The sequence below is a fragment of the Epinephelus moara genome, chromosome 7, assembly GCF_006386435.1.
Source record: "Epinephelus moara isolate mb chromosome 7, YSFRI_EMoa_1.0, whole genome shotgun sequence".
Lineage (NCBI taxonomy): Eukaryota > Metazoa > Chordata > Actinopteri > Perciformes > Serranidae > Epinephelus > Epinephelus moara.
The window spans coordinates 8259216-8278182 of NC_065512.1; the positions used below are offsets into that span (position 1 = coordinate 8259216).

An 18967-nucleotide genomic window follows, 5' to 3' on the forward strand; every position below is an offset into this window, starting at 1 on the left:
TTTTCTTCTGCCCATTATCACTTTTTTTTCCTCTTGTTGTAGTGTTGAGTTTAAAATCAATAAATTATTACTGGATTGATTTTGAGCCACTGACATGGAAACTATTCATTTAGATATTTCATACTTTAATAATTTCTACGGCTATAATTCTCTACGCTTCACATCAGACCAACTGTAACATCACAATTTCCCCCTGGGAATCAATTAAGTATTTCTGACATAATTTATGTGTGTACAGTCTTTATTTTAAGAAAAACCAGCACCAATAAAGGTGTGAGATACAGCTTAACATCTTGAATAATCTTGTTCAACTTTAAATATACAATGCACAAATTGTGAGCTCCTGGAAGCCAACACCAGCTTTGTTTACTCGGCATTTTGCTTCACAATATTTGCTTTTTTTGGGCACTTTTTCCGCGATTTTTGTAGCTTCCTCTTGGATGCCTGCGGCTTACAGTCTGGCACCTGGACACTACCTTTTCGTAAAGTCCGACCTCACCGGCGCACTGTACCCAGGAACATCCCGACCACTGCAAAAATAGAAAAACATAAGACAATGCGTGATTAATTGAAGAGGATTTTTTTTAAGGAACATACTTAAATCTTTGCAAAGAGTCATTAACTTACAAAGTGTAAATGAAGCTTTCTTTCCAGGAGCCTCCAGGAGGTGGGCGTGTATTCTCAGGGATCCAGCCAACGGGGGTGCCCCACCTGGGCAACTATCTGGGTGCCCTGGAGAACTGGGTGTCCCTGCAGGACCAGTATCCTTCTGTGCTCTACAGCATTGTGGACCTGCACTCCATCACACAGCCTCAGGACCCGGCACGACTCAGGAGCAACATCCTGGACATGGCAGCCAGCCTGCTGGCCTGTGGCATCGACCCGGAGAGGGCGATACTCTTCCAGCAGTCTCAGGTGGGCAGGAGAGTGAGGATGGATGGATGATAGATGTCAGCTGTGTTTCACTGCACGCTGGAATTCAGGGTCAGTTTTGAAAACATGATTTATTGTGTTCTTTGTGTAACAGTTATCTTTCCTGAAGCGTCATAGACTGACATGTAGAACCACTGACCAAGCGTCAGTGTTTGACGAGTTGGGAATAAGAGACATGTTTGGGAACTTTGAATTTTATCTCTTTCTTGGCATGCCCTTGCAGTGCATTATTAGTGTTTAATTAGTGTTTAAGCTCATAGACTATATAAGATAATGGATGTAGCCACTGTGATGTCACCCATTGGTATTTTGAAGCCAGAATTGACCCTATTTGGATGAGAGTCTGGCACTGTGGAGGAGTGAGGGGTGGATCTGACTGAGAAGCTGAGGACACTATCAGCCTATCACTCAAAGTGGCCCCCCAATAATTATGTGTGACTCTAAACCTTCATAAAATGTAAACTGGTGAGCTAAATAAAGGTTCATTTCTTGTACAGATGTCATGAACAGGGAGATTAGCTTTAGAGACTTAAACTTTTTTTTGTACCAGGCTGTTAACGTGTTAATTTCTGCTGTAAAGTCAGGCATTTTAACATGAGGGTCTATGAGGATTGACTCACTCTTGGAGCCAGCCTCAAGTGGCCATAAGAGGAACTGCAGTTTTCGGCACTGTCATGTTGCCTTGTGCCGTCAGACACTAAGGAAAAAGCCGTCCTTTAACATCGGCATGACATGTGGCTGGTCGACGTTGTAGTTTAATAGCGCTCTGCGGTGTCAGGGGGAAACGCTGCGGGACAAGAATGAAAGTTAAGGCAGCAAAAGTCCAAGTAGGGTGGGCGAGACCAACTTTCACCTGGGAGAGCAGAGTTTGCATCCTGTAAGATTATAAAGCCAAACCCTGGTCTTTTTTCCTAAACCTAACCACTTGCTTTTGTTGCCTAAACCCTGGCGTAGTGCTTAAGTTGTTGGAGGAAAAAGAAACATGTTGTTGTACTTACGTAGTACATTTATTGTGAAAGAGACTGTATGTAAACGGTAAATTTCCTGTGAAAACAGAAGTGTATTTTGAACGAAGACAATGCACGTCACAGGCAGAACTTGACACTGCGTCCCAGAACATCAACAACCAACGCACCCAGGGTACCTTTCACGTCATACCTGGACGTGGAAAGTCCATGACCAAATGTCGATATGCAGCGAGGTCAGATGAATGAATAATACTACTCTATTGTTATATTCATAAGTGATCACATATAGTATGAATAACTCTCGTCTGATATATGTTTGTGTTCTTTAGTTCATGTCTGCACATTTGTATCTCACGTTTAAGGTGGTTATTTAACAAAACATTAACATAATCGTTGCTGCAGTGGACTTTTGTGGAAGTATGTCAGCGCTTATAAATGTATGTTTCTCTTTTTAAAAGGTAGCTTCTAGTTTTAATCTCTTTTTAAGTTTGCCTTGCAGACAGCCATCTTTGACTGTTTATATTAAAGCTGCCGACTCATGTTTATCTGCCAACATGCCAGCCGGCCCCCAAATTGCTTATTTGATTGCTCCTGATTTTTATCTCCACTGTACACTCTGCGAAATTCACAGGGACTATAAAAACTCATGCATTTATAAACCAGCATTAGAGTCAGCGAGACGGATAGTGACGGTCTTAACGTTTGCGGCGGATCCAAGATTTCAGGGTAAAATGTACAGAATCAGAACAGCTGTTTGGTTCTCCCTTACGTGTGTGTGTGTGTGTGTTTTCTGTTCTTATTCACAAGTTAAGGAGCAGAAGTGTGTGTGTGAGAAAGAGTGTGAGAGTTCAGTCCATCTGTGTTTCTCTGCCCCCCTACACACACACACACACACACACACACACACACACACAGTCACAGTCCTATTTTTATTCCCGTTTAGCTTCATGCCACATAACTTGGCAGCGAGGCGACCCTCCTGTTGAACACGCCTGCTCCACATGTAAAAATACAACGACTGCCCAAAGAAAATACTCCACTCCATTGAAGAAAAAAAAAAAAAAAAAAGAGCAGATCTGGTGACGAGCTGAAGTCAGTGGTATCAAAAAGGAAGTGAATGAATCAGCAAATCTGCGAGTCCTCTGGGGTTTATAGAAGTATCGAGGACAGAAGTGGATTTATAGTGCGGGGCCAACTGTTAACCCACTATCAGTGTAATACTCACACCATCCGTAACATCAGCATATCTCTTGTTGCAGTGCATTCTTGCCATGCAGCATGAATGGAGGCCTTGTTCTTCCCAAGCTTTTAAATATCAGAGTTTTATTACACTTCAAAACCATATCCATCCCATTCTGCGCTGTCATCGACATCTGTCCCATCTCTTGTCTGTCTGCAGTGTGTAATGAATACCGGCCCCCCACATGTTTGCCCCAAATCCTGCTTTATGTCCCTGCTGTCTGCTTTTGACGTCACACTGAGAAAGAGGGGATGGCAATATAGCCAGCATCCATAAAGTTTAATTTGCAGGATATTTCCTGCATCCCCACATACACACAAGATTTTTTTTCACAGTCAGAACAGCCTCCATGAAAGCGGATATGTATATGCAGTTGATTTACCACTGCCAGATGCACATGCTACGCCATATTAACATAGGTTGTCTGCAGGTCCTTAAAAAGTTTTAAGATATTTTAAATACAATTTTATAAATATTAGGCCTTAAAAGTCATGAAATTGTCTAAAAAGTGTATTTGTGAGGTCTTATTTATCCATCTTTTAATTTCTTTTTGTCTTCTTCTAAAAGCCTCCTGCTGAACCTAATACTGTCTTTACTTTATAACTTGTGATTTAATGTAAATTAACTAGGGCTGCCAAGTGATGAAAAAAAAAAATCTAATTAATGACATGCTCTGTGATTAATGAATCTAAATTAATCTCATACAGCAGTTTTTGCTGTGAAAGTGTTTAAAGACTTTTCAGTTGAAATAAACTTTGGCAGATGTGTCGCAGTAAAGCTGCTGGACTTTGGACACAATTGTCCCCCTGTCCTCGACAACCGAAACTGGTCTGCAGTCCATTCTGCAAGGGAGTTAGTCAGTCACAGGTAGACTTACTCAGTTTGCGTCTGAAATTTGTGTCCAGAAATGAGAAGAACAAGTAGATTAATCAGTAATAATTAATCAAGTAATAAAAATACATATTACGAATACTAAAACAGAAAGCTGCTAGTTATGGGCTTTATTAAAAAGATATGTTTTGAGTTGTCGTTTAAAACTGTCCACTGAGCATGCATGTCTAATATTTAAAGTCAGGGTGTTCCTTATTTTTGGGGCGTATCAGCTAAAAGAAGCATCTCCAAACATTTTTGTAGTGACATCAGGAGCAGTTAAAAGGGCAGTTGCGGAGAATCCCAGGGTTCATGGAGGGACATAAGGTGATAGGGACTCTTTCAGGAGGGGCAGATGCCATTAAGAGCCTTAAAAACCAATAGAAGGATTTTAAAATCAATTCTAATAGATACTGGGAGCCAGTGAAGGTTACATAAAAGAAGAATTATATTGTCTCTCTTTTTACTTTGCATATTAATCTCTCATTTTTAGTTTAAACTTGTCCTCACAGTGAACACAGGTGTGACCAGGTGCACCTGTCTGTGAGGAGTCAGGACAGATAGGGAGGAGCAGTACTCGTCTCTGCCACTTAGAGGCGCTAAGGAGGCGCCCTCCTCCTGTCCCATAGCAGAGCTCTCACCCATTCATCTGTTTGTTTAATCTGCTGCTTAATTGATTTCTTCTATTTATGTCTCAAATGCTTTTCTGTGGTAAAGACTGTTTTGTATAACTAAATAAAGTACAACACACAGACATGTGCAGAATACATGTGTATGTGTGTGGATATGCATCTATCATATGTCCACTGTGTAAGCACATATATAACTTACTTAATCCAGACCCACCCAAACTGCCATACTATTACTGAAGTATTATTACTGTCAGAACCCCTAATCTTAAGATTTTGTTTTAAAATGCTTTAAAACGATCAGTTTAGCTGGTAATTTTCTAATAATTTCTCCTGGGGTGAATCCTAAAACAGGACCAGACTTCAGTGTGTGACCCAGTGAAATTCAAATTGCATTTAGGACAAAAAAATGCTGTCTGTGTGTCTGTGTTTTGTTTTGTTTTGTTTTTTAAAGACGATTATAACAGATTGTTTTTCACTGACAGTGGCACTGGATGTGTTGCCCCTCTCCCTCACCCCTCCCTCCACCCTGCAGGTATCCGAGCACGCTGAGCTCTCCTGGATCCTCGGCTGTCTGACCAGCATGCCTCGCCTCCGACACCTGCCGCAGTGGAAGGTTAGACTCTGAATATTTCCTGCAGCTGACACTCACACATGCACATATAAATGATCGGGGAGATAGAGAAATATCTGTCATTTATAATCATGTGTGACACCTCAGAGTTTATTTTATGGTACATTGTAATCATCTGTGTTTGTGTTATGGTGGTGCGATAGTGCAGCGTTGCAAACTCACCCTGACTTAGTTTGTGATTGTATTTAAACATGGTTATAAAAATTACTCTGTTATTAAGTATCAAATGATCTTCTAATAAGCACCTATTAACCATTTAAATATGGACTAACATTAATGCATTGCTGCTTTACAAAACACACTAAAAACATCTTGTAAAAGTTGATATTTATTAAACAATTCTGGGAGCCTTCAGTACTTTTTTATTAAGTGTGTTACTACATTTATATAGTATTTGTATTATTTGTAGATCAACTTACACTCACTGTGGTGTTTTTATTATAATCACCAAATGACTTTAGAATAGGGTGTTGGCAGGGTGTTAATTTAATAGATATTAGGGTTCAGAAGTCATTAAATAGTGTTATATTAGAATTTTGAGGTCTTAATTGTCACAAACATTTTGTCTGATTTCATTTATCTTGTCAAAATGAGTCGAGCTCCTCTGTGTTAAAGTCCACATTTCAAGTTACAAATCTTTATACACACCACTGAACCTAATGCTGTTTTTTATTTTTACTGGCAAAGTGTAAATTAACCAAACTCACTCTAACAACCATATACCTACGTAAAACCTACCTCTGCACCTGACCACACATACTTACCTGTATATTACCTTTAATGCTGCAATAAGAAAAAGATGATTTGTCCAAATTCCGTCTTAAATTTGGTTAAAAATGATCTCAAAGTTCTTAAAAAAGCATTAAATGAAGGTGTCTGATACCTGAAGACACCCTGTACAGAGACAAATACACAACTCTGTCTCCCAGAAATTACATTTATATACAACTAAACTGAAACAGCAAATATGTTTTTGAGGGAAATGTAATGCTGAGAAGTTATGTTATCTATTAACATAATGAGAAAATGTTGCTAATTAACATACCTGGCAAATCACAAAAATGTTGATACTGAACAAATCTGCAAAATGTTTATTGTCCGCGTGTTTCAGTTGTTTTCCATCAAACCAGGCGAACAGTATCCTCTCGTAGTGAGTACAGAATCATTTATAATCGTTTTTAAATCAACATTTAACTTAAATCACAATCTTTTCCTAACCTTAACCAAAGTGCTTTTGTTGTCTAACATTAACACAAGAGAGAGGCATAATCCCGGGGCTCTGTTGTAAAGGTCCTGCACTTTGCACCATGCTCCACAATCACCTCCCTCTGAAAGCTACGCAGTATATGAATGAAGTGTTTTGTTACCTGAGAGAAACGTCTCTGAACATTATCCAGGCAGCGATTACATCACCACAACAACGTAATTAAGAAAGCATCGTAGTAACATGCAGATGTAATTTCTAGGAGACAGCGTTGCAAAACAGGGACTGCAGTAACGTTGCTTGCTGCTCTTCACTGAAGCTGCTTAAAAGATGTCTGAGCTAGTTATGAATCACTTACTGAAAATAAAGGAAATACAAATAAAAAACTTGTGTGACAAAATATATTCTTCTTTCCAACTGTATAGACGGTCATTTTGGAGATACAATGGCAAATAATGTTTTGAATTGACTGATGTGAAATCAAATTGAGCCCAACGCTGATATCCTGTTACTCACTGTGGTCAGATCTGTTTCCTACTAACTGTCTCATCAGCTGAGGTTAAAAGTATTTATTTCATATCTAAACACATTTAATCAGACACTATCTTTAAAATCCAGCCTAGACTTCTCAAATCTTTTATCAAACAAACTGCAATCTGATGAAGGAGAAGATGGCTCCTATGATAGTATCTAGAGATTATTATTGATGTGATATGTCTATCAAAGGTTGATCCTCGTCTCACTCACTCAGTGCTTGACAATCATGCTGATTTAATCATCGCCACGTCTGCACTTAACTTCAGTAAATTAAGATCATTCCCTTTTTTCTGCTCCCTCCAACTTTCCGGCATTTCTCCAACATTCCTATTGTCTGTTTTATCGTTTTGTTTTTCTACCCCAAAAACTCTTATAATTACAGTGATTCTCCTCTGGGCCCCGTGCAGCTTTAATACATGTTGAGGCCGAGCGAGAGAGCCAGCGGCTCCCTGTTCTCGGTCTCTGTTGCTTCATAGAAAACACCTTTTGTTTACCCAACACTTGAGTTGATCTCAAACATGGTGGAAAAATGTCACGTGAACTCATCCGTAGCCCGTTTGTCTGAGAATCGATGAGTCGTAGAGGCGAGAATGGCTCTTTCAGGGGAAAAGAGAAAGTCAACTTGAGTCAGTCTTTCCCTCCTGTCAGCTTTTATCCCTGCTTGTGTTTAGTTTTTCTCTTTCTTCCACCTCAACTTGCTCATTTTTCTTTCCTCTATCACAGATGAAGAGCAAACAGAAGAATGAAGGCAGCGTTGGTCTCTACACTTATCCTGTCCTCCAGGCCGCCGATATCCTCCTCTACAAGTGAGATCTCCATACGAGTAGGATGTTGTGTGTGTGTTGTTGTGTGTTGTTCTTAAGCGTCATAGACAAAGTCTTAAGCCTCTAAAGGAATAGGTAAAGAGCTCCTGGACCTCATTGTTTTCCCACTTCGTGGACATTTTGGCCACTGTTCTTCCTCTTTGACTTTTCAAATCTCAGGCGGTGAGTCGCACATATAGCACATTGTCATAACGTCACACCCATGCGTTACTACCTCAGTTCCTGGCTTAGAGGCAAGACAACTCTGTCTCCCCATTCCCCAATTATACCTTTTACACAGAAGGGTGAGGCAGCATAACTGCGTGATATTCCCACCTTGAACAGGCAGTGAAAAAAGGGCTTGTGGCTGTGTGCAGCAGCAAGAGGCAAGGCTTCATGGCTCTGCAGAGTCAAGCATGTCTCGCTGTTTTACTGAACCCGAGGAGCCGCGGTCTTGGTTGAGTTTTTCTTTGCCATGCGAACTGATTACACTATAACGTTACCACCTGCAAAATACCTCAACCAGTTAAATATATGCCCTACTTTATACATGCAGTGGTTATGTCAAAGCAAGCAACTGTTACACCTATTTGGACATTAATACATCTGTTAATTTTATTTTACCAATAAGGTTGCTGACGGAGTAGCTGCGACTTGAGTGTGTTGTTCAGGGGCGGATTTAGTAATGTGACAGCCCCAAGCAAACACTTTCTTGCTTTACTTTTCACCCTTTCTCTAGATGGGAATAGTGGTATTTGCAGTGGTAGAGGAGATATTCAAAACTATTTTTGTTTCTGAAGTAAAACTATTATTAATATTAATTCTATCAAACCACACAGTAAAAGTCCTGCATTCCAATTTTTTACTTAAAGTGAAACAGGTGTTATTAAAGGTAGAACTTTCAATTCTAGTATAATTCTGGATAGTTTAATGACCAATAATGTGTCATATTTTATCTGATATATATCCATGAGTAAACATTCATCTGCAACATACCCAATAAAATGTCTCTGTCAGGTAAATGTAATCATAAAATGTTTTCCTCTGAAGTAGAAGTACACAGGAAGAAGTAAATTTTTGAGTTGCATTTTTTAAAGTGCCTTAGGGGGCTTCTGTTCGTTATTTTGGGGCACAATGAGTCAGAATAGCAACATATTTCAATAATTTTCACATCTAAACATCATATACTGGTTAAGAAGTTATTTAGATAACAGACAATATGTACAGTTTGCTGGTGGTTCATCTGAGTTATTGAAGATTGGATGTGGAGTCCCACAAGGCTCTATTTTGGGGGCATAAACTTTTTATTTTGTGTATGAGTGACATAAATATATTGTAATTTGTGTTGTTTGTGGATGACACATTTTTTTTTATTTCTAGAGATAATTTAAAAGTGTTAGCAGGAATTATTACAAATGAAATGGTCAAACTGAAAAGATGGTTTGATGACAACAAGTTATCCCTAAATGCGACTAAAACTAAGTTTATGGTTTTTGCAAATCGAAAAAAGGATTAAATTAGTTTCACTGTCAATAGATGGAGTTTACATTGAAAGAGTGTCTTAGTTCAGATTTTTTGGGTGATAAACTGTCGTGGAAATCTCATATGGAATATAAAAGGACAAAGGTGTTGAAGAATATTTTTTATTTTGAGCAAAGTAAAGTATGTGTTAAATTGCAAGGCAATGAGAATGAGGACACATCAACAGACTGTTGATCAAGTCAGTCTTTTCGGTAATAGAATGTGTGAATTGGGGTTGACGTGCACTGCTAAGTACACAAAAAAGCACAGTGTCAAGTGTTAAGTTGTTTGTATGAGCAGTTCTTGAGAAAGCTGTAAGCAGCAATACCACAGGCCAAACAGTCGGCACGTTTAACAGGGATGTTTTAAACGAGCACTGCACTTGTATCACAAAAGAACGAATAAAAATGCATTTACTTACTTCTACTTACTCTTGTCATTTCTGAAGAAGCAAATGGTTTGTTTTTTATCCAGGTTTTGAGATTTCAGCCTTCATCCCAACACAAGACATTCAAAATGCTGAAAAACCATGTTTAAAAATTCCACAGCAACATCTTCCAGAAATTAAGTTTGTGTTCCTCTCGTTAATCCACAACACATGCCAACTGTTCTCACAGGGACTATTTTCTTCAGTATAAAGTCGTTCCAGTGAAAACTGTTAACAGAGTGTTCTGTGGTTTATCAGGAGAGCAGGAGAGGCAGTAACTTTGCTTTTGGAAAGACATGTTTCAGTTCCATTCACCTCACTGTGTGTGGGTGGAGGCTGAAATCTCAAAACCTGCACAAATAAAACCAAAACTATCTCCTCCAAAAAAATAGATTTTATAAGTATGTGTGATTTAGCTCCTTAATACTCCTAAATGTGTTTAAAATGCAGTAAAACAGGGTGTTTACTTGCTTTATATATTTTCTTGTGTCATATTTTAGTGTGGAGATATTGTCTGATGCAACCTAGTGTGCTGCTGCTGCGTCAGCAGATTTTGATTGAAGTTGAGTTAGCGATCACATCAGTTGGTGGTTTTTATTTCACGTTTCTGCAATGAAAATTAAAAACTTAAGCTGCATATTTCTACTGATTTAAAAGCTTTCTCTTCAGCTGTTTCTGTTTGAACCATCAAATAGCCAGAGACTAATTTCCTGAGAAAAAAGGGCAACATACCAGAGAGAAACTCATCTTTATTGCACTCTGGATCTTATCAAAGACAATATTAATGGATCGCTTCCTCCCGGGTGACAGTTGCAAAACCAACCCTGAAAAGCTCCAGCAGTCACTCCAAAGTGCCTCCAGTTTGTGCTCACATCTTGCTGTGTATTTCACCTCCTGTACCGTCAGTAGCTGAAGAAGCTCACGTTGTTTCTGTGGCTTCGTCTCTCAGGTCCACTCACGTCCCCGTCGGAGAGGATCAGGTCCAGCATTTGGAGCTGGCTCAGGATCTCGTTCGCATCTTCAACAACCACTACGGAGACCTGTTCCCTGAACCCAGCGCCCTGCTCAGTAAGAACACACACTCATACACACATTTGCAGGCATGAAGGCACTCGTACACACACTAGGTTTTAATCAGATATGTGCGTTTGAAGACTGTGTACTGCCAATTAAAATAGATCTCTGGTAGCTGGTGATCGGGGCAGGAATTTAGTAGCTTTTCCTTTCTATTTTTATGTATAAAAAAAATAAAAAAATTAAAATAAAAAAGGGTTACGATTAATCGTCATGGGACAATTTGAAATACACACTAAATAAATTCAGTCAGTATTAGCAGCCGTTCAAATGAGAAATCACCCCACAGATGCTGTTAGACTGGAGATAAAATTTCTACTTTTACAGTGACAAAAGATTTTTTTTTTATAACCTTGATTCCAAAAAAAGTTGATAATTTGGTGCCTGCAACATGTTCGAGATAATTTGGGACAGCGGCATGTTTACCAGTGTGTTACATCACCTTTTCTTTGACAACACTCAGTAAGCATTTGGGGACAGTAATTGTTGAAGTTATAAAAGTGAAATTTCATTCCCAAGATTCACAAACATACCTCCCGAAATCTGTGTGGAAGACTGGACCAAAATCCCATCTGAACACTGTGAGTGATTAATTTCTTCATACAGGAAGTGTCTTGCAGCTGGCATTGTAAACAAAGACTTCTCCGATTATTAAATAAATTTGAGTTAGTGTGTTTTACACTTTTTTCTTGTGTCATTCCACTTAACTGCACCTCGATTTTATGGATTGAAACATTCTGATTTCTTTATCAGTGTAATTTTATTAAGTTAATACCAACGTCTGGTCTAATTTTAATTTGAATAGCTGCATTGGAAGTATGTTTAATTTTAAAACTAAAGATGTGTTGAGACTTATTTCCCTCACTGTATGTTGACAGGCATTTGCAAACCATAGCGTTCTTGTTTTATATTCATGTTGCACATTGTCCTGGCTTTTTTGGAATCAGGGTTGTAGCTGTGAGTTGTGTGACATTTCTTAATTAAATCTCCAACCTTTTTATCTTTTTTGTCCATAACCGAGCGTTAAAACTTTATTTATTTAAAACAAGTGAAAAAAAATCTGCCAGAGCAGTCCGAATATTTCATCCGGTTTTAACAAAGATCAGCTTGTTTTATTAATTTTCCAGAAATGAATGTCTGTATTTAGAAAGAACCGAGCACTTTGCTTTGCCAGAATTAAGACCAAACAGCCTAGATTTTCACAGTTGCCACGGGTCTTGACAAACTTGAGTACGTGTGCGAGTATTTTTAAGTGCTTGAATTAAAAAAAAGAAAACGTCAAGTACTCTAAAGTGCTCGGATTTAAAATAGGACCTTAAAAGTGTTTGGTTTTATCCTACTGGGATCTCTGAGTGTGAGTCTCTGACGATTGTTTGACTCTCAGAAAAAATCAATATTGTGTTTGGATATTAATGTTATGTTAAAAATGGTTATAAATCACCAAAATGTTGTTTTCACTACTTAAAGAAATTGCTACTTGATGATTTTATATACAGTGGAAACTGCTTATAGTGATCACATCTATTCGCGTCGAAATAACACGGAAATAAATCTTACTTTAGTTTACTGTAGTGTGTGATTGTTAGATGGATTGAGGCCGGCATATATGAGCATCTATGTGAATTACTGGCCCTTACGTTTGACATAATTTCTCCTTGAATGTGCTTGAAAAGTCCTTGAAGTGTATCATTTCAGCAGAGTGGCAACCCTGCAACATTTTAGACAATTGCAATTTGATTTGAGTTGGAAAAAAGGTTACATTTACTTTACTGCACTTGTTGTAAGAAACAGCTGTCTTTCCCTCTTTGGATTTCTTAAACAAAACGGCAGAAGCCCCTCTCTGTAGGCGTCATGATAATTACGATATCGACTTATTGAGGTCAGCAAAACATTTTTGAGGTCATTTCCATATATCGTACAATATTGCTGTTTTGTTTACATGTGTGGTTGTTTACTAAAGAATGCCACCAACTTTTAATCCAACATGATGCCAGAGTAAACAAAAGGGTATCCCAACCATTAGGCTTTATGTGTTGTTTTCACAGCGCCTAACTGAAAAGAACAGAGTAAAGCTATGCTGAGACACGTTTTGATGTCATTTCTGGTCGCGCTGATTTTATCCTTCCGTCTGCTCTCTGTGTTGGAGTTTCATCGTGGGCAGGGCTCAGCTAATACACACACAAACACAAAAACATACACACAGCCACAGTGAACCAGGTGAAGTGACGATAACGTTGGAGCTAATAGATGTTTTTCCCAACGACTACTGATTAGCCAGAAAGGTTTGGAAGAATACGGCCAAATTTACTCTGTTTCAAAGCCAAACTCCACGACTCGTGGTGTGCACGTTTTGGGTTTAAGCCGACTGAGAGAGGAGAGCACGTTAACATGAACAACCCAGTATGCTAACTTTGTTTAAAAACAGTGGCAACGAAAACTGGCAATACAACTAACGTAAAGGCTAATGTGAAACATTTTACTTTGTTCTACATGTTGTTGTCACTCGTCGCTAACGTACAGCTAATATGTAGCTGCATTTTTGGTTAACAAAGGTCGTAAATGCTGAGAAATTGGATCGGCATTATATTAAGAAATAAGATAAGATATACCTCTGTTCCAAATGTTTAATATTAAATTAAATGCAGTTTGTTTTATTTATTTCGGATACTTTAATATTTTTCAGTTCCAGTGTCTGAGTATTCTGAAGAATTCAAAGTTCGTTGCTCTTTGTAAGGCTGCCCCGATTCCAAAAAAGTTGGGACGCTGTTTTTAAAACGGAAATCATGAACAGAATACAATGATTTGCAAATCCTTTTCGACACACAGTGGGGGACGTTAACTGAAACACATTTAATAAGTGGAGAAGCCTTTGTTTACAATGCCAGCTGCAAGACACTTCCTGTATGAAGATACTAATCACTCACAGTGATCAGATGGGATTTTGGCCTGTTCACTCACACAGACGGTCTTTTAATTCTTGAAGAGTTTCACCTTCATAACTTTAACAATTAGTGTCCTCAGTTCCCAAACACTTAACATAGTGTTGTTATAAGACGAGGTGATGTTACACAGTGGTAAACATGCCTCTGTTCCAACTGTTTTGCAACGTGTTGCGTAAATCAAGTTCAGATTGAGTGTATTTTTACAGAAAACAATAAAGTTTATCAGTCTTTGTGCTGTATTCGACTGATAATAGGTCAAAAAGGAGTTGTTATTATTGTGACAGGCTTGATGGGAGTGACACCAGTGATTTCTACCATCAAGCATCAGTTTTAGTCGCTGGAAACATGTGGATGATGCTGTAACGTCATTAACGTTTGTCCATCAGACAACTGGAACAGGAAAAATACATCAGAAAAGCAAAGCAGCAAATGTCAGCAGCTGTGTGTTTTATCAGAGCTGCAACTCTAGTATACTTCTGTTTTGTATTTGCAAATGTATTTCTCTCTCTTTTCCTTTTTTTCTCAGCAGTTTATATTAATAGATAAGAGTAGTCGTAGAGAGATGACAGGAAACAAGGGAGAGAAGTTGGGAATGACATGCAACAAAAGTCCCCAGTTGGATTTGAACCAGTGACGTGGCTGTGTATGGCTGGTATCTTAACCTCTGAAGCTACAGCAAAGGAACTTATATCACAGAGTTTATTTTACAGTCATTACCTCACATGACTGTAGGTTTGTTTGCTGTTTAATTCTTGGGTAGTGATGAATAAGAAAATTTCCTGTTTTCTGCTTCGGTCACAGTGCAGTCTGTTGAATAAAATTAAACAGAGGGAACTATCTCAATTTCAAGAGTTTTTGTATTTGTATGATAAACAATTCTTTTTGTAATCCGCTCTCTCTTGCCTTTATATTTTTAATTTTGTATGCTGCCATTTTGGCCACATCTCCCTTGCAAAATAAGTCTTTTCAGAAGTTTTCTAGTTACATAAAGGTCAAATTAAAGAAAAAATATTTATGGCCAATCACAGGTTACACTTGGAAGGAAAAATTTAACAAAGTATGAACATACAATATGATGTTTTCACAGATTTATTTTGAAATTATTGCTCTGTGTTTTCCAGTTTTACACACACATGGCTGACATGTTCTCCCTGTTTCATCCTCCTTGATTATCGGTATCATAAAGCACAAGATGGGGTCACTCATGTGTGCAGCGCAGCTTTGATTAAAGAAGTATTTTCTTCCTCTTGTATCAGAATAATAGAGTGATAATAGATTTGGGGAGGATGTCCTAGAGATGACTTCAGGGAGGGTTTTGTGTGTGTGTGTGCAGTATCTGGCTCAGACCGGTCGATCCCATCTTCGTTTCTAGTCTCTGGCAAAGCAGAGCTGCCAGTCACCACCTTCCCTTTGAAACCGAACCGAAGGCTTTTTAATTTGCCTGAAATAAGGTCGTCTGACGGACCGATAAATAGGATGTGGCGTGTGGGAGGGACGTGGACTTCTAGTTTGGGATAGAAAGAGAGTCGGATCTTGCAAGATGGCGGAAGGACGGGGGTTGATAAATAAGACAGGAGAGGAAATCTCGGCTCCCAAGGTCTGCTCATCCCTTCGCACCGAGATACGTCTGCTTCACACTGGGACGGTCTTTCACACACACACACACACACACACACACACACAACAGGCAACAGTAATGAAACTATAACTCTTCGATTAAAACACTCCTGCACAAAGACTTGTTTCATCATTTCGCACCAGCTGACATCGACCAGATTCAAACAGTGAGCGGTGTATCTTAATTTGTTACACAGGCACGTCGTTCACATCTCACTTCTAATAAACAGAAATTCACCAGCCGAAATCCATCAGTAGATATTTAAAAATATCCTCAAAGATGTAACTATTTTCCACAGTAGTATCTCTACAAATTAAAAAACTAGTACTGGAATGATTTTACAACAGTAAGTTGATTTACAGGAAATTAATGGACAAATCAAAGAAAAAGTGAATAGTTTTAAATTCTTCTCATGTGTTTGAACATTTTCAGTTTGATTAACTCCCTTAAGTCTCTCTTAGGCATTCTCTTGGTGTTCAGTCGACAAACAAAGAATAAAGAAGCTTAGTCGATCAAAATACTCACACATTTATTTAGGTTTCCTTCAGTTATTTTGGTACCGTCCCAGCATTAAGCAGGAAATGCTTCGTTGACTAAATACAGGCTGCCCTGCCCCCTGACTGGTGGAGGTTGTTGGAGTCACACGCAGACTGAGAGGAAGACATAAAAAAAATGTTCAGGGCTTTGCATGTACATTTGATTTTGATCTACAATTAATATTCCCGGACAAAGATGCCAGAATTGAACACAAAGATAGAGCTCTAAAGGAAAGGGCTCCTCTTTTGTAAAGATACAAATACAACAACATGTATAATTGTATTTATATATATTATTTATTGCCATATTTTTATGCCTCCACACCAAAAACAGCTGTGCCTGGTGGCTTTATGTTTTCAGGTTGTCCATCTGTCCATCCGTCCCTTTCTTGTAAGCATGATATCTCAAGAACACCTCGAGGGAATTTCTTTAAATTTGGCACAAACGTCCACCTCAACTCAGCCATGAACTGATTGAAATTTGGTTGTCAATAGTTGAATCTCACTATAACCTTACGTAACAAGTTTTTGGCCATAACTCAAGTATTCATGCATGAATTATGACAAAAATTCACACAAATGTCTGACAGGATAAAATGATGAAGTGATGACATTTTATATCAAAAGGTCAAAGGGCAACGTCACTGTGACATCGTAATGTTCTGCATAAAACACTTCTCTAGCCGTTAATCAGCGTCATATCTCAGGAGCAGAAGGGGAGACATTTGGTCAGATACTGAATTGGGGACACTAATCTTGGGTGCCCACTGTGAAACAGGGTTCTTGTGAAGTGTGGAAAAGTATAGAATTGATTTTAGTAATTTCCAGGTCTGGATAAGTGTGGAGAAAAGAAAAGAGTGTGGAAAAATATTTTTGTTTCCAGACTATTGTCTCTATTTTATTTTTTTGAATTTTCAAATTTCTAAAACTAATTTGAGCTTAGAAGCAATTAAAAAAAAAAAAAAAATTAAATTGTTAACTTTTAACTGATTTTATTTTATTGTATTTATTTATTGATTGATTTTAGTTAACCCATTTTTAACCAGGTAAGTCCCGTTGAGATCAACAGTCTCTTTTACAATGGAGACCTGGCCGAGACAGCAGCATAAGAAGAAGTTACAGCCAAACAACCACACAATAAACAACATAAAAAATAAACAGTAACACCTACGCCCGATGGCAAGAATCAACTGACTCATTCATCGTACTTATGATAGCTTTAAAATCAGGCCAGTTCACGTAGTTTCAAATCTTGTAAAGGCTATTCCACGTGAGGAGAGCAGAGCACATTAAAGCTTTCTTTCTCAGCTCAGTTTGTGCACCAGGAACAGACGACAAAACTAAGTCTTGAGATCTCAGACTGTAGCTTCTGTCTGATCTCTGTTCAGTTAAAGTACAAATGAACGAAGGGAATTTACCTGGTACGGCTTTATAAATGAAATACAGTATAAAAAAGACATACAGGGGTAATAACAGTGCGATATTATTTATTCAGTATGACAGGGAAAATAGTACAAGTATAGAGAGCACCAGTTAGTTTGCTTCGTCTTTGGGCAGAGATGTGGAATGTCGTCCAACTTTCTGCGTAGGAGTGTTTACTGAAGGGCCACAATGGATAAAAAGTTTTCCAGGAGCGGCTTTTTGTCCTCCGATGTCAAATATGGTTTAAAAAAATTCAACAAAGAACTCTGGAAAGTTGGAATTTTGAAATGCAAAATGTGCAGGAACCCTGTTAATACTGTGGTCATTGTATAGAGCTTCTGTGTTTCCCGATATATATCATATGAGTCTGGACAGACATGGATGTAAACTGCAACTTGACTGGTTATTGGAGGCACACAAACACCAGGCAGTAATATTAGTTTCATACTTGGAAGTTAATATATTGTTTTTCTTTTTTTTTTTGTCATCATACTTGTAAGTTTCTTAATCTGATTTCCTCCCTCAGGCTCCACACGAAAGGTCAAATCCCTCCGTGACCCTTCTATCAAAATGTCCAAATCCGACCCCCAAGCAATGGCGACGATCACCATCACAGACTCTCCTGATGACATCGCCCTCAAGATCCGCCGTGCAGTCACTGACTTCACCTCTGAGGTCACCTTTGACCCAGAGACACGGCCAGGCGTGTCCAACCTGGTGACGATCCATTCTGCCATGGCGATGATCAGTGTGGACGAGGCGGTGTCGCAGGCCAAAGGGATGGACACTGGTGTCTATAAGAAGCTCGTCACTGAGGCTGTGATCCAGAGGCTGACGCCCATCAGGGAGGAGATCGAGAGGCTGAGGTCTGACCCTGCTCACCTGGAGGGAGTGCTGGCTCAGGGGACATGCAGGGCCCGGGAACTGGCTGCGCCGGTCCTCAGAGAGGTCCGACAGAGAGTGGGATTCTGCTGAGAGGCAGCTGGAGGCCTCGTGGGGCCACATTTACACCGCAGGCCTCTCTCAGTATTTAACTGCTGCTGATATCAGATTTTATTCCGATGACTGTTTACAGCTCTGAGATATTAAAGGATGTAACGCATTAAAACAAAATGTGTTGAAAGACGTGGAACAGACGCAGCTGCAGAGGAACAGACTGCAGACCAACTGACAGTTGGCCTTTTCTTTTTGTCCTCTGCTGTTGTCTCATTAGTCTTTTTACACAGAGATCCAGTGATGGAGCCGCAACGACACCCTTCATCACATCGCCTTTGCTTTTTTTATAAGGAAACCAAACCATGCAGCATCATGTCGCCCCAGTGTGTGAATTTAAATAGCATGTAGGCGTTCCTGAGGCAAAAGCGGTATGGCGGCCTGACGTGTAATACAACAGTGTCGGCCTCTGGTGTGACATGGCAGTGCTCTCTAAACAATAACAACGGCATAACATGGCAACAACAATCATTTACTGTCTCTGTTACATTTCGGCTCATCTCTTCCTCTGCTCGGAGGGAAACAAGCTCCCGAATCTCATTGTTTTCCCAATTTGCAGACATTTTCGGACTCTGTTCTTCTTCTTTGAGTTAGCTGCTAACTGCTACATTTCACT

The 18967-nt window shown here is 39.1% G+C and overlaps 1 protein-coding gene across 2 annotated transcripts in view; it reads left to right on the forward strand.

The window, feature by feature from the left end:
* The window catches only part of wars2 (tryptophanyl tRNA synthetase 2, mitochondrial), a 105382-nt gene extending 87049 nt beyond the window's left edge, over positions 1-18333 (forward strand). Inside the window, exons 6-10 of one of the 2 annotated variants that reach the window (XM_050049222.1) lie at positions 655-915; positions 5176-5256; positions 7739-7821; positions 10716-10834; positions 17885-18333. In XM_050049222.1, the coding sequence (XP_049905179.1) occupies positions 655-915; positions 5176-5256; positions 7739-7821; positions 10716-10834; positions 17885-18333 (993 nt within the window). Of the gene's footprint in view, positions 1-642; positions 916-5175; positions 5257-7738; positions 7822-10715; positions 10835-17884 lie in introns of both variants that reach the window. The other variant, XM_050049221.1, reaches the window with a different exon arrangement.
* Positions 18334-18967: the final 634 nt, after the last annotated feature.